The sequence below is a fragment of the Rhincodon typus genome, chromosome 1, assembly GCF_021869965.1.
Source record: "Rhincodon typus isolate 14 chromosome 1, sRhiTyp1.1, whole genome shotgun sequence".
Lineage (NCBI taxonomy): Eukaryota > Metazoa > Chordata > Chondrichthyes > Orectolobiformes > Rhincodontidae > Rhincodon > Rhincodon typus.
This window is the reverse complement of record NC_063332.1, coordinates 48,372,639-48,388,867: the sequence shown is the minus strand read 5'-3', so window position 1 is coordinate 48,388,867 and position 16,229 is coordinate 48,372,639. Positions and strand designations below refer to the sequence as shown.

General features: G+C 41.9%; 2 protein-coding genes across 2 annotated transcripts in view; one reads left to right on the top strand and one right to left on the bottom strand.

Moving 5' to 3' along the window:
* The window catches only part of LOC109911101 (probable E3 ubiquitin-protein ligase HERC1), a 266,602-nt gene extending 262,849 nt beyond the window's left edge, over positions 1-3,753 (top strand). Inside the window, exon 65 of the mRNA XM_048621230.1 lies at positions 3,085-3,753. Within this exon, the coding sequence (XP_048477187.1) occupies positions 3,085-3,270 (186 nt within the window). The 3' untranslated portion in view covers positions 3,271-3,753. The remainder of the gene's footprint in view (positions 1-3,084) is intronic.
* An 11,130-nt stretch (positions 3,754-14,883) lies between these two features.
* LOC109911097 (long-chain-fatty-acid--CoA ligase ACSBG2-like) overlaps positions 14,884-16,229 on the bottom strand; it is a 65,287-nt gene continuing 63,941 nt past the window's right edge. The window contains exon 12 of the mRNA XM_048598833.1: positions 14,884-15,182. Within this exon, the coding sequence (XP_048454790.1) occupies positions 15,106-15,182 (77 nt within the window). The 3' untranslated portion in view covers positions 14,884-15,105. The remainder of the gene's footprint in view (positions 15,183-16,229) is intronic.

Below are 16,229 nucleotides of genomic sequence, written 5' to 3'. Positions count from 1 at the left end.
GTTGGAGATGCAGAGTGATGTCAACAGTGTGGATTTAATTCCCATACCGAGTGAGGTTACCGTAAAAGATTTTCCTTTTCAACCTCTCCCTTTACCAGAGGCCTGGTGATCCTCAAATTAAATTATCACCAGTCGTCTCTAATGAGAGAGTAGTCCTATAGTCTGGTAGGACTATTGCTATTTTAGCTTACCATACTGTCTCTCCATGTTATTTGTACCAAATGCGTCATCTCAGTTCTCCACATTGAAATTGTTCTGCTATCTATCCATCCACACACCAACTTGTCAATGTCCTTTTGAAGTTCTGCAGTGTCCTCTTGAAGTTCCACATCACCCTCCTCACATCTTACTATTCTCCCAAGTTTTGTGATGTTTTCAAACTGTGAAATTGTCCACTTACAAACAGAAATGGATCATTTTTAAGTACAGTAAAATTTCAAATGTTAGTTTTTCTAATCCAGCAGACAGGCTTTTCCCACATGTGGACCTAGTAAATTGTTGCATGAGACTATGAAATGGCTACAGCTACGTGAGGATAGCTTGGATGGGCTTTAGCCTCAGATTCCAGTTATTTCAAGAAATCGCTATATGCACATATTACGCTGCCAAATTTGCCACAGTAACAATGGCTTGACTTTGTAGACCAGTATGAACCAGTGGTGCTTGCTGCTAGCCCTTAACAAAGTTGATCTTGAAGATCTGGCAAACTGTGTGACATGGATTTCCCCTTGACTAACATCATTCTGAGTCTGGTGCCAAATTGAGAAAATCTTCAGGCATCCAGCAACAGTGATGTCATCAAGCAGGGTAAATATTAATCCCTCAGCCACAGCTACTGGGGGCTTCTTTCCTCCTGGAATGAGAGAGAAAGATGAAAGGAGGTGGTGCTGCTGGGGAGTAGGAAAGCAGGCCACAGAATGCATGCACGGTTAGTAGTGTTGGGGATTAGTATGGATGAGGTGAGTGGGGAAGTATTGCAGGCAATAGTGAATATTGTAAAGCATGAGCCTTGGTGAGAGCAGTAGCAGAGATAGTGTGAGCTATCAGAGAGAAAATGGTGCCACTTATGTTGGCAGAGTGGAGAGGTGGGGTAAGGGGAGGTGATGGCCTAGTGGTATTATCGCTGGACTGTTAATCCAGAGACCCAGATAATGTTCTGGGGACCCAGGTTCAAATCCTGCCATGGCAGATGGTGGAATTTGAATTCAATAAATATCTGGAATTAAGGATCTAATGATGACCATGAATATGTTGCCGATTGTCAGAAAAGCCCATCTGGTTCACTAATGTCCTTTAGTGAAGGAAACTGCCATCCTTACCTGGTCTGGCCTACATGTGACTCCAGACCCACAGCAATGTGATTGACTCTTAACTGCTCTCTGGGCAATTAGGGATGGGCAATAAATGCTGCCTAGCCAGCAATGCCCTCATCCCATTAATGAATAAAGAAAAAAAAAAGGTCATTGACTTTTCTCGTACATTGGTGTGCAGTCCTCCAGATGGTTGAGACTTCACTGATCTTGGTGACAATCTTGGACTAGGCTGATGTCATGTTCTCCACTGCTGATCCAGAGGGAAATGGGCACCCCATATCTGTACCACTTTGTCCATCAGGGCATCGCGATCCCTGTCCACAAAGGGCAGGGGGCCACCGATTTCCCTTGTATTCTCTTGCTGGAACAAATGTCAGGAATTGTGTAAGGCAGTTCCAAACTGACAGTGCTTGACCAGGTGCACAACAGGCTTTTAGAGATGATGTGAGCGCAAGGGATGCAGATCTTTTGGAGCATATGCAGTTAATGATGTGTTGTTCTGGGAATGGCACATTATCAGATGGGGATGGAATTAGACATGAGGGATATCAGAGGTATGGGGCAGGAAGGAATTGGGTGAGTTTGTTCAGAAACGGCAAGAGATCTACAGATTATTGACCATTACTAAGTGGAAGGGTTTCTCCCAATCTACACACAATTTTATTCACTCAGGTCTTCTTTCAGCCTTTTCTGCAGTCCAGGCAACATCGTGATGAATTTCCTGTACTCCATCTCTAATACATTCACAGCCCTCCAATAGTGCAGCAACTAGAACTCAATTCTGTACTTCAGCTTGTGGCCTAACAAACTGTTTATACAGCTCCATCATAACCTCACTGCTCTTGTATTCAGTTCCTTAACTAATAAACAAGTATCCCATAACCTGCCTTGAATAACTTAGCTACTCATCCTGCTACCTTCAAGGATCTCTGGGCATGCATATCAAGGTTCCTCTGATTCTCTGTACTTGTAAGTATTGTACCATTCATTGTGTGTTCCAATGCATTGTTAGTTCTCCTAAAGTGTTGGGATGTCGTGTTGAGGCTGTACAGGATATTGGTGAGGCCTCTTCTGGAGTACTGTGTCCAGTTCTGGTTGCCCTGTTGTAGGAAGGATATTATTAAACTGGAGATTTATCAGGATGTTGCCGGGCCTGGAGGGTTTGAGTTATGAGGATGGGCTGGGACTTTTCTCACTGAAGCATACGAGGTTGACGGGTGACCTTAGAGGTTTATAAAATCATGGGTGGCATAGATAAGGTGAATAAGGAGGGGGAGTTCAAAATTAAGGGGCATATTTTTAAGGTGAGAGGAGAAAGATTTAAAAAGGACACGAGGGACAACTCCTTTTAGGGTGGTTAGTATGTGGAATGAACTGCCAGAGGAATTGGTGGATGCAGGTACAGTTATAACGTTTAAAAAGCATTTGGATAAGTACATGAAGAAGAAAGGTTTAGAGGGATATGGGCCAAATGCAAGCAGGTAGGACTAGTTTAGCTTGGAAACATGGTTGGCATGGACTAGTTGGACTGAAAGGACTGTTTCCATGCTGTATGACTTTATGACACCTGCCACTGTTTTGCCCATCTAACCAGCTTGGTTATATCGTTCTGTAGTCTAAGGCATTCCTCATCGCTATTTACTGCACCTCTGTCAACTCTGAGATTACTGATCATACCTCCTACATTCATGTCCAGAGAAGCAGTTTCATATTTTGTTTATAACTTGCATTATTTTATTTGATTAACATTTGTTTTTATTTGTTTGCGCAGCCACTTGATGGTCTTCCGACAGCTCAGACTTGCTTCTTCCAGCTTAGGTTGCCTCCTTACTCGAGCCAACAGGTGATGGCTGAACGTTTACGCTATGCCATTCAGAACTGCAGATCAATTGACATGGACAACTACATGCTGTCTAGGAATGCTGACACTGGAGAAGGTTCCGACAATGAATACTGAGACCTGCTATTTCAGTGCAACCATATCATCCTGAAAATCATTCTATTTTCAATTAAAGGAATCTCAGGAGATTAAGAAAACATGAACTAAGCAGCTTCCAAATAACTGAACATTTTTTAATGGATCTTTTCTACTTTGCAGGATTAGGAGTGGCGGCAACACAACATTTTACACCAAATATGCACCAGTGTTACCTTTTAAGGAAAACTGTTTAATTTGACTTTGTGCTACCTAAAATCAGGAATTACCTATATCCTGTAAAATTGTAAAGTAATTCTTTCGTAGAAAGCGTGTACATCTGGTACAGTGACTAAGTGCAGCACTTTTCCTAATTGAAGCATCTTGTGTATAGGACCAGGATGGATGATTGCCAAACAGTAATCTGATTATGGAAACTTGACTAAGTGAATCTGATTCTTTGGTACTAAAGTAATTTTCCAAACCACACTGAACAATAAAGTATCTGGCGTGTGCTAACAACAAGCATGACATTTTGCTCTGTGGCCAATGATTGTTCATAATCACATCAATGTAATCTATTACATGGAGCTGCTTCATTCAGAACAAAAATGATTATTTATACCTTTTGGGGATTGAATGCTTGCAGATTACAAAGATGTGCAGGTTTTATTTCACTTTAGCTATAATAATGATGCAAAGTTAGCTAATACAATATCATGAAGGAGTTTACTATTGCTTTAACTGCTTGTTGAGAGCAGTAGTTGGGAGAAGAATCAAAATCATTGTTTGTACTAATCAAAAAAACTTACCATTTCCAACTTTAAAAATGTGTAATTTCAGAATATTAATATTTGATCAATATCTTACATCTTCACAACATTCCCTGCAGCTGATAACATCACAATATAACCTATTGGTTTCCTGTGATTGGGTTTTAAAATTTGAAAGCTGAAAGTAAGTAAAATAAATTAAAATATTCGTACAAATTTCATCTTTTTATTATTGCAATATTTCCACTAATAGAGAAAAGTGTCGTCATTTAGAAAATATAAAATTTTTCAGCTGCTCTCAGTTATATATTTAGGCATAGTTGGTATGAGATCTCAGAAGAGTGAGGTGAAGACCAAGTATACTGACGACCCTGTTGGAAATTTGATTCAAAATGGAAATTCAGCTGTTATATCCTTCCCAGGTTCAGTTTTAGAGTTAACTTCAGATTAGGATAGTAAACTTTAATTAAGTAAAATAGCCTCATTAAAGGACAGAGTTGCCTGATTCTGGCTGTTAAAATTCAAGTACCTGAACTTTTGTCTAAATGAGGCATTGATCACTATGGCTAAACAGATTCCCTGAGCAGACCTTAATTAGAGAAGAAAACACTGCATGGTTAGCAAGGAGCACAGACAGTGTGAGACCACAACAAAGTGAAACAAAGACCAAGTGAGTCAAGGGGTAAGAAATATAAGTTGGCTTGTATATAGGTCTCCAATCTGTAGGAATGATATTGGGAATGGTATTAAATAGAAAATTAGAGATGCATGCAATAAAGGAACATACATAATTGTAGGTACCTTTAATCTGCGTTTAGATTGAGCAAATCAAATTAATAACAATACTATATAGGAAGAATTCCTATTATGTGCACAAGATGGTTTTCAGGACCAATACATTGAGGAACCAAACAGAACAGGCCATCCTACATTAGGTATTGTGTAATGAGAAAGGATATTTGGCAGTATAGTTGTGCGAGGCTGCTTGGAGATGACCATATTATGATAGAATTCTTCATCAAAATGGAGAGTGATGTAGTTGATTTTGAGACTAGAGTCCTGAATCTAAATGAAGGAAACTGATGGTATGCGGAATGAGTTGGCTATGATGGGAATGTCACTTAAAGGGATGATGATGGAAAGGCAATTTCAAGCATTCAAAGAGCTCCTAGAATTGCTCAGAAACAAAAATAGAGATTGCGGGAAAAACTCAGCCGGTCTGGCAGCATCTGTAGTGAGAAATTAGAGTCAACATTTCGGGTCAAGTGACTCTTCCCAGTTCCAAGAAATGGTTTTACGCTGCCAAACCTTCTAGTTCTTCCCGCAATCTCTATTTTTGTTTCTGATTTACAGCATTCACGGTTCTTTCGGTTTTCCTAGAATTGTTCATTCCTGTCTGAAGTAAAATGGTGAAGGTGGACAAGCCATAGTTTATAAAGGAAATTGGAGATAGTATTAAATCCAAGGAAGATGCATATAAATAGGCAAGAGAAAAAACAACAGACCTCCAGAGTGGAAGCAGTTTAGAATTCAGCAAAGGATGAAAGAGATTTATTGAGAAAGGCAAAATAATGTGCAAGAGTAAGACTGTGGAGAACACAAAAACTAGCTAAAAGTTCCTATAGGTATGTGAAGGTAAATTGATCGGTGAAGACAAATGTAGGCCCTGTACAGTCAGAAACAGAGGAATTTCTAATGGGGAACAAAGGTGGCTGACCAACTAAATACATACATTTGATTCTGTGCTCACAAAGGAAGACACAAATAACATAGCAGCAATGCTGGGGAGCACAGGGTTCAGAGAGAGGGCAGTGCTAAAGGAAATTATTATCAGTAGGAGAATGGTGTTGTGAAATTGACAAAATTGAAGGCTGATAAATCCCAAGGGCCTGATAATCTATATCCCAGAGTACTAAAGGAGTAGCCATAGACATAGTGGATGTATTGGTGGTCATCTGCCAAGATGCTATAGATTCTGAAACAGTTCCTACAGTTTGGAGAATAGTTTATGTAACCCCACTATTTAGGAGGGGAGGTAGAGAGAGAACTGAGATTATAGACCAAACAGCCTGATGGCGGGAATGTGCATTATGAAAGATTCAATAGCTGAGCATTTGGAAAACAGTGGTGGGATCAGACAGTCAGCATGGTTTTATGAAAGGGAAATCCTGCCGAGCCAGTTAGAATTCTTTGAGGATGTAACAGGGAGAGTTGACAGGGTGGGTGGAGAGCCAGCAAATCAGAAGGCTTTTCACAAAGTAGAATCAATAGTGTGGAGCTGGGGGAGCACAGCAGGTAAGGCAGCATCCGAGGAGCAGAAAAGTCGATGTTTTGGGTTTACACCCTTCATCAGGACTGGGGAGGGGGTAAGGGAACTCAGAAATAAATGGAGGAAGGTAGGGCTGGGGGAAGGTAGGTTGGATGGCGATAGGTGGATGCAGGTAGGGATAGTGGGGATTGGTCAGTGGGAAGGGTGGGGCAGATAGGTGGGGAAGGAGATGGACAAGTAGTGTCAGGTCAAGGAGGCATGGATGAGAGGGAGCGTTGAACATAGGATGAGGCCTGGGGATGGGGAGATTTTGAAACTGGTGAATTCTATGATGATGTATTGGGCTGTAGGTTCCTGAGGTAGAATATGAGGTGCTGTTCCTCCAGTTTGCGGGTGGCATCATTGTGACACTGGAGGAGGCCCAGGATGGACATGTCGTCCAGGGAGTGGGAGGGGTGAGTTAAAATGGTTAGCAACAGGAAGATGTTGATTATAGCGTACAGAGCCCAGATGCTCTGCAAATCTGTCAATGAATGTACGTTAGGTCTCACTGATGTAGAGGAGGCCATATTGGGAGCAACGGATACAGTAGACCAGATTGGAGGATGTACAGGTGAATCCTTTCCTGTCAGATTTGGAAAGTTTGTCTGGGGCCTTGGACGGAGGTGAGAGGGGAGGTGTAGGAGCATGTGTAGCACCTCCTGCAGTGTGGTGGGGGTTGGTGGGCAGTACAAAGAACATTACAGCGCAGTACAGGCCCTTCGGCCCTCGATGTTGCGCCGACCTGTGAAACCAATCTGAAGCCCATCTAACCTACACTATTCCATTATCATCCATATGTTTATCCAATGACCATTTAAAAGCCCTTAAAGTTGGCAAGTCTACTACTTTTGCAGGCAGGGCATTCCACGCCCTTACTACTCTCTGAGTAGAGAACCTACCTCTGACATCTGTCCTATATCTACCACCCCTCAATTTAAAGCTATGTCCCCTCGTGCTAGCCATCACCATCTGAGGAAAAAGGCTCCCACTGTCCACCATATCTAATCCTCTGATCATCTTGTATGTCTCTATTAAGTCACCTCTTAACCTTCTTCTCTCTAACGAAAACAGCCTCAAGTCCCTCAGCCTTTCCTCATAAGACCTTCCCTCCATACCAGGCAACATCCTGGTAAATCTCCTCTGCACCCTTTCCAATGCTTCCACATCCTTCCTATAATGCGGTGACCAGAACTGTACGCAATACTCCAAGTGCAGCCGCACCAGAGTTTTGTACAGCTGCAACATGACCTCATGGCTCCGAAACTCAATCCCTCTACCAATAAAATCTAACACACCGTACGCCTTCTTAACAACACTATCAACCTGGGTGGCAACTTTCAGTGATCTATGGAGCGGACGGAGTCAGAGTGAGTGACCAGTCCCTGTGAAAGGCAGGTAGGAGTGGGGAGGGAAATATCTCTGGCAGGGGGGTCGGATTGCAGGTGGCAGAGAATGATACATTGGATGTGAAGGTTGGTGGGGTGGTACATGAGGACCAGGGGGACTTTGTCCTTATTTTTGTTTGGGGGGAGGGAATTTGAGGTCAAAAGTGTGGGAAATGCAAGCAACGCGGTTGAGGGCATTGTGGATCATTGGAGGGGGAAAGTTCTGGTGCTTGAAGCACGAAGACATCCAGGAGTGGAACGCTCCATCTTGGGAGCAGATGAGGCGGAGGAATTGGGAGTAAGGGATTACATTTTTGCAGCAGGGTTCGGTGGGTTTGAAATAGATGTCAGTGTTGAGATGTTTACTGGAGATGGAGAGGTCCAGGAAGGGGTGGGAGGTATCGGAGATGGGTCCAGGTAAATATGAGATGGGGGTGAAAGGTGTTAGTAAAGTTGATGAACTGTTCAACATCCTCATGGGAGCATGAGGCAGCGCCAATACAGTCATTGACGTAGCAGAGGAAGAGGTAAGGGATGGTGCCAGTGTAACAGCGTAACATATTCTGCCTCAGGAGCCTACTGCCCAATGGCTTAAAACATAGAATTCACCAGTTTCAAATCTCCCCAGCCCTGGCCTCATCCCATGTTCAACCTTCCCTCTCATCCCTGCCTCCTTGACCTGACACAACCTGTCCGTCTTCTTACCCACCTATCTGCCCCACCCTTCATACTGATGAATCCCCACTACCTACCTCTGACCTGCATCCACCTATCACCATCCCACCTGCCTTATGCCAGCCCTACCCCTCCTCCCTCTATTTAGTTCCCAGCTCCCTTCCCCCTCCCCAGTCCTGATGAAGGGTGTAAACCCGAAACGTCGACTTACCTGCTCCTCTGCTGCCTGACCTGCTGTGCTCCCCCAGCTCCACGCTGTATTGACTCTGACTCCAGCATCTGTAGTTCTTGCTATCTTAGAATCATAGAATCTCTACTGTGCAGAAAGAGGCCATTCAGCCCATCATGTCTGCACCAACCCTCCCACCCAGACATCTACCCTAACCCATAATGCCACATTTACCATAGCTAATCCACCTAGCCTACACATCTCTGTATTGTACAGACAATATAGTATGGCAAATCCACCTAACCTGCACATCTTTGGACTGTGGGAGTAAATTATAGTACCCAGTGGAAATTCACACAAACATGGGCAGAATTTGCAAACTCCACACAGGTTGGGAATGGTCCCTGGTGCTGTGAGGCAGGAGTGCTAACCACTGAGCCACCCTGTTCCTGCTTTTCCCCACATCCTTTGACCACTTTAGCCCCAAGTGCTATTATCCAACTTCTTGAAATCATAAAAATGTTTCGGCCTCAACCACTTCCTATGGCAGCAAATTCCACAGGCTCACCAGTCTGGGTGTAGAAATTTCTCTGCACCTTGGCCTGAAATGGTTTACCCTGTATCCTTTGCCTGAGACCCCTTCTGGACTCCCCAGTCATTGGGAACATTCTTCCTTGTCTAGTCCTGTTAGATTTTTATTGGTTCCTAAGAGGTCCTCCTTATTCTTCTGATCTCCAACAAATATAATCCTAACCAATTCAACCTATCCTCATATGTGAATCCTGCTGTTTCAGAAATCAGTCTGGTAAACCTTCGCTGTCTTCCCTCAATAGCATGGACATCCTTCCTCAGATAAGGAGACTAAAACTGTATGCAACACTCCAGGTGTGGTCTCACCAAGGCCCTGTACAATTGCGACAAGACATCCTTGCTCCTGTACTTGAATTCTCTTGCTATGAAGGCTAACATACCATTTGCCTTCTTTCCTGTCTATCTTCAGGCACTGGTGTATAAGGATATCCAGGTCCCATCATACAATTCCCCTCTTTCAATTTACAGCCATTCAGGTAATAATCCACCTTCCGTATTTGCTACTAAAGTGGATCATCTCACATTCATCCACAATGTACTGCATCTGCAATGCATTTGTCCACTCTCTCAGTCTGTCCAAATCTCTACAACCTCCTAACAGTTCACTTTCCCACCCATCTTGTGTCATCTGTGCATTTGGAATATTGCATTTAGTTCCTTTATCTAAATCATTATATCGTGAATAGCTGGGATCCTGGCACTGACCCCTACAGTAACCTGCTAATCATTGCCTGCACACAGAAAAAGACTGGATTATTCCTATACATTGTTTCCTGTCTGCCAGCAAATTTTCCATCCATCTAAATATACCACCCCTAATTCAACATGTTTCATGCTAATCTCTTATGTGGGATTCTCTTCACCCAGAGAGTGGTGAACCTGAGGAATTCACTATCATAGGAAGCAGTCAAGACCAAAACATAGTGGGATTTCAAGAAGTTGGATAAAAACACTTGGGCTTAGAGGTCAAAGGATGAGAGGGGAACAGGAACAGGCTATTAAGTGGCATGATCAGCCATAACCATAATGAATAGCATAATGGACACAAAGGGTTGAATGGCCTGCTCATACTTCTTTGTTTCTATTAGTACACTGATTATACCGTTGGAAATTTGATTCAAAGTGGGACTCCAAGGCTGAGTGGTGTATACAAATTATACTGTTGGATATTTGGTTTGAAGTGGAAATTTGTGCAAGGAATAAAAACTGGGCTTTAATTAAGGTTTATTGCAAGAAGTAAACTGTCCAGAGTGAGAGATGATAAAAGGTATGGGTCAAGAGGCTTACCTGCAGTGAGAGCAGCAGCGAATTGACATTGCAAACCACAGTACAATGCAAGTACAGGGGAAGAAGCTGATTGGTGAGTAGGACTGGTGAATTATTCTAGTCTTGAAGTAAAATTAGGGTCTTCAGTTTATATTTAGGTCTCCAGTGTTTTTCTTCTCTCAAGCTGTTCTGGTGGGATGGGCTTCACTGGAACAGTGCTGGGACCAGTATCCTGGCAAATTGAAACTAGGGCTAAGACTAAATAGAGGGGGAAGGGTTTGGGAGAGAGGTAATGTAGGCTTACATAGCAAGAGGTCTATGGTAGCATTACAAGGCAGCTATTTGAATAATGATACCTAAAGTGGTCAGGAAAGGATAGAGTATACAAAAAGAAAAAGCAGTAAATAAGGTCAAAGAAGAGTAAAATGTTTAAAAAGCAAAATTAATGGCTTTTTTTTTGAATACGTGTCATAGTTAGAGCAAAATAAATAATTTAACAGCACAAATACAAGTTAATGGGATGATCTTTAGCTGTTACAGGAACATGGTTGCAAGGAGGTCAACACTAGGAATTGAACATTCAAAGGCATGTATTTCTGAAAGGACTGGCAGGAAGGAAATTGTGATGAGTTTGCATTGTTGATGTGAGATGGAATGAGTATGATAGCAAGAAAGGATCTTGCATTGGAAGACGTAGAATCCAAATGGGCCTAGGTAAGAAATGAAAAGGGAAAGAAGACACTGGTAAGAGTAGTCTATAGACTTCTGAACGTTCACTGGCAGAGAATAAATCATGGGATGATGAAAGCATGAAACAAAGGCAGAACATTAATCATTGGCGACTTTAGTCTTTATGTAGATTGGCAAAGGTAGACCTGAGGCAGAATTCATAGTGTATTTGGGACAGTTTCCAAAACATTGATATGGATCCAGCCAGTGATCAGGCTAATTTACATCCTGCGATCTGTAATGAGGTATGTTTAATAAACGATGTCAGGGTAAAAGATCCCCAAGAAAATAGTGACCTTAAAATGGTAGAATTTGGCATTTGGTTTGAGAGGGAGGAATGTGGGTCAGAAAAGACTGTGCTGAGCTTAAATAAGGATAATTCATAAGAAGTAAGGGCATAGCTGGCTGCAAAGGACTGGGAAAGCCGTTCAGCAGCAAAGATGATTGAGGAATAATGTCAGATGCTTAAGAAAATAATTTATGATTCACAGCAAAGGTACATCCCAATGGGGAAGGGGGATTCTGTGTAAGGGATAACCCAACCATGGTTAACCAGGAAAGTTGAGGATAGTATCAAGTTGAAATAAAAAGCATACAATGTGGCAACAAATAGTGGTAAGCAAGAGGATTGAAAAACCAACAAAAGGTGACCTACAGAGCAGAGGGCTTTGGGAGGACTCATCAATGAATCATAAAAAGCTAGCATCCAATTTCAGCAGTTAATAGGGAAGGTAAATATAATGTTGGCTTTTATTTCAAAGAGAATAGAGTATAAATGTAAGGAGGCTTTGCTAAAACTATACAAAACACTTTTTAGACCACAGGTGCAATATTGAGAATAGTTTTGGACCCCATAGCTAAGATATACTGGCATTGGAGACTTTCCAGAGAAGGTTCATTCGGCTGATACCAGATATGGAGGGGCTGTCTTATGAGAGGCTGAGTAGATTGGTCCTGTACTCATTGGGAATTTAGAAGTATCAGAGGTGACCTCATTGAAACATACAAGATTCTTAAGGGACTTGATAGGGTGGATGCTTGTGGGAGAGTCACGCAGGTGGCATAATCTCAAAATAAGGGGTTGTACATTTAAAACAGATCAGGAATTCCTTCTCCAAGTGTAGTAAATCCACAGAATTTGTTTTACCGCAGAGGGTTGTCAAGGCTAGATCATTACATATATTCGAGGCTGACATAGACATTTTTTTAAAATCAGCAAGGGAATCAAGGGTTCATAAAATCCCTAGAGTATGAAAGCAAGCCATTTGGCCCATTGAGTCTGCACTGACCCTCTGAAGAACATCCCACCCAGACCCATACCATCCCTGTAACCCATATTTCCCATGGCCAATCTATCTAATCTGCACATCTTTGGACTGTAGGAGCAGATCAGAGCATTTGGAGGAAACCCGAGCAGATGCAGGAAGAATGTGCAAACTCCACACAGTCCCTGATGCTCTGAGGTAGTAGTGCTAACCACTGAGTCACCATGCCACCCCCAGTCACTGGACCTGAAATGCTAACTCTGCTTTCTCTTGACTGATGCTGCCAGGCCTGCTGAGTTTTCCAGCAATTTCTGTCTTTATTACTTCATTCATCAATTTACTCCTTTCTAATATAAAAGTACTCCTTTCCATTGTTATCAGTCAGTTGTCGACCAAAAAAAAAGTGAGAAGGATCTGAGTAATACTTCTATTAAATGTCACGTGCTATCATTCACTTTCTCCCTTTGCTCAAAATTTGTTCTGGGGGAAAAAGCAGGCAAGTGCAATTTAGGATTATCAGCTAACTTGTGATCTCATTGAATGGCAGAACAGTATCAATGGGCTGAATAGCCTATTTCTGCTTCTACGTCTTATGGTTTCATAAAAGTGTTATGTCCATTTACCAATTATTAAACCTCAACAACAGCCAGTAATTAACTAGTGTAACAATAAAGTCTTCAGTTTTAATAAATTAACATTTTCATTTCGAGTAGCATACAACAATATACTTCATTCAACAAAGAAGACAAAATAAAACAGGGTGCTGGAAATGGGAAACAAAAACAGAAATTGCTGGAGAAACTCAGCAAGTTTAGCAGCACCTGTGGAGAGTAAGCAGACTCAGCGTTTAGTTCCCAAGTGTCACTGGACCCGAAATATTAACTCTGCCCTCTCCCCACAGATAGAGCCAGATCTCCTGAGTTTCTCCAGAAATTTCTATTATTACCTTATTCAGCAATTTGCTTCTTTCTGGTATAAAGGACTCCGACCATTGTTTTCAGTCAGTTGTCAACCATCAAAAGTGAGAAGGGGCTGAGTAATATTTTGATTGAACAGTAAATGCTTTCATTCACTTTCTGCCTTTGTTCAAAATTTGTCTTGATTTAGTGTAAAGTTAGTTATCAGACTTACTGCTGAAAGGTATTAATTTATCCAAAGTAATAGGGAAATGACACTAGGAACAATTTTTTGAAGTAGAATTGGCTTACTTTCTTATCCAATTTTGATCCTTGTGAGATTGTTGACCGCTTGTTCCACAATAACCTGTTGTAAAACTATCCAATTACTTTGGAATCATCATGTATCACATCACCTGGGTCAGAATTAGGAATAAGAGATATACCTATCCTCTAATGCAATGGTCTAAGTATGGGGGACGGGAGAATAGAAACAAGTGACTGAATGTTCCCAATTTTGAAAATAATTTGAGAGCTTGGACTGTTTCCGGGTCCCAAACTTGACCACTGCTGTACTGGTCTTGCTGGTTTAATTTAACAGGAGGATGGCTAAATAGCAGGCTGGTTCCTGCCAGGGTCAGTAGGTGCTCAACACTGTGTCAAGGCAAATCAGAGTGTTCAAAGTCTGTGTGAATCTGTCATTATTTTGAAAATGGCTCCAAGTTCACAGGAGCCAGCTTCCCAGAGATGGACCATAGCCATGAGTTGGAAGATCCACACACCACAATGTTACCACAGAGGCCATAACTTCCAGTCACCATTCCTTAGGCATGGTTTCCCCGCCACCTTCTGGCCTTAGCCATTGTGGCTGTCTATTTTTTTATTGAATTTCTTTCAAGCATCCAAGATTATATCCATGTTGAAGACCTAGTGAGGCTGACAACTAGTCATTACTATTGGTCCTCTCGTTACTATGGGTAACCTGGCTCCCCTGTTTTCATGGTTTGCTCACCATCCTTAATCATAGAGTCCCTACAGTGTGGAAACAGGCCATTTGGCCCAACAAATCCATACCGCCCCTCCGAAGAGTATCCCACCCAGACCCATTCCCCTACCCCTGCATTTCCCATGTCTAACCCACCTAACCTAAACATCCTGGGTACTGTGGGCAATTTAGCATAGCCAATCCACCTACCCTGCACATCTTTGGACTGTGGGAGGGAACCAGAGCACCTGGAGGAAACCCATGCAGACACGGGGAGAATGTGCAAACTCCACACAGACAGTCGCCTGAGGCTGGAATCGAACCCCCCTGGTGCTGTGAAGCAGCAGTGCTGACCACTGAGCCACCATGCCACCCTAAAGCCTGGTGCATCATACTGCTGCCAAACACCATGAGCCGGCTGTGATTTGAACACACAACCTTCTGATCTGGAGTCAGACACGCTACTGTTGCACCACAAGCTCACAGCTAAATGTGGACAAGATTCGAGGACGGAGATCCAACCTCAAGTGGCTTACTGCATCTTAACATTTATGGCAAATTTAATTAAGTTAATCTTAAAGTAGCAAGCATCAAAGCAGTAAGAGACAGATTTGTACTTTTTTTTTATTTGGATAATATTAAAATTATTACAATAGTGCTTGTTCCTGCCATCAACACACAACTGTCCAATCATCACAATTGTAATTCATTTTAAAATAGAGATTTATGCTTATTGAACGGTGGACAATTTCACAAACTATGAAAGATTGGTGCAGATTCCAAAACAAGATTTGGATGATTTTGTACTCGCTCAACCATTCATGGAAAGACTTCAATCGAAATAAAATGATTCAATTATATCTTTGTACATTTTCAAAACAATTCCCCTTCTCAGTTTCATTGTTGGACCTGTGAACACAACATAAAATTTCAAAATGTGAAAGATTAAACAATGCAAAATCTAGCCCAGTTATTTAAGGCTACATTGACCTATGCAATTATTCCCCCACCTAGAATTTATTAGATGAGCATCTATTTCTTGCTGTGACCTCTGTAAAAACTAGTACTTTTTTTTAAAAAGAACATTATTGCTTTTTTCTTTCTGTAAATAATGATGTTCCACAATTTAAAACAAAGTGTTGGATAACCGCCTATCTTCTTAAACCCAGAAATAACAAAAATTAAACATAAATTACCAGGTAGATTGTATCAAATATAAACTATAAATATAAGTTGCACATTAAAAATTGAAAATACAGAAGAAAGATCTTACGAATTGGCTCAGCAATCTACTCAGCATAAAGGTAACCAAATTAATTTGGAATATCAGTCAAAACTCTGTCATTATTGCAAAGCTTAGCACCTCTTCAAGTCATAGGGTCATACAGCATGGAAACAGACCCTACAGTCCAACCATGCCAAATATAATCCCAACTAAACTAGTGCAACCTGCATGCTCCTGGCCCATATCCCTACAAACTCTCCAAACCTTTCGTGTTCATGTACTTAGCCAAATATAGCCCGAATCCTAGCAGCTATAACCAAGTGGCATTCCACAGGAATGGTATGCCATCAAAAAAACGCACATCTGCAGAACATCCTCAACTCAGTCTGTTGGCATAGATCCACCGATGTCAACTTCGAATAATAGGTGCAGTGACTATATTTTTGCCTATTTTTATAATTATATTTTTTGTTATATTTTTGCATCTGGATCCAGCCTCTTCATCCTGCCCATACTGCACCACTGGAATCATCAACTAGTAAGTTCTGTGTAGAGCTGGATGAACACAGCAGGCCAAGCAGCATCAGAGGAGCAGGAAAGCTGACGTTTCGGGCCTAGACCCTTCAGAAATTTTCTGAAGAATAGTCGACCCAAAACGTCAGCTTTCCTGCTCCTCTGATGCTACTTGGCCTGCTGTGTTCATCCAGCTCTACACCTTGTTATCTCTGATT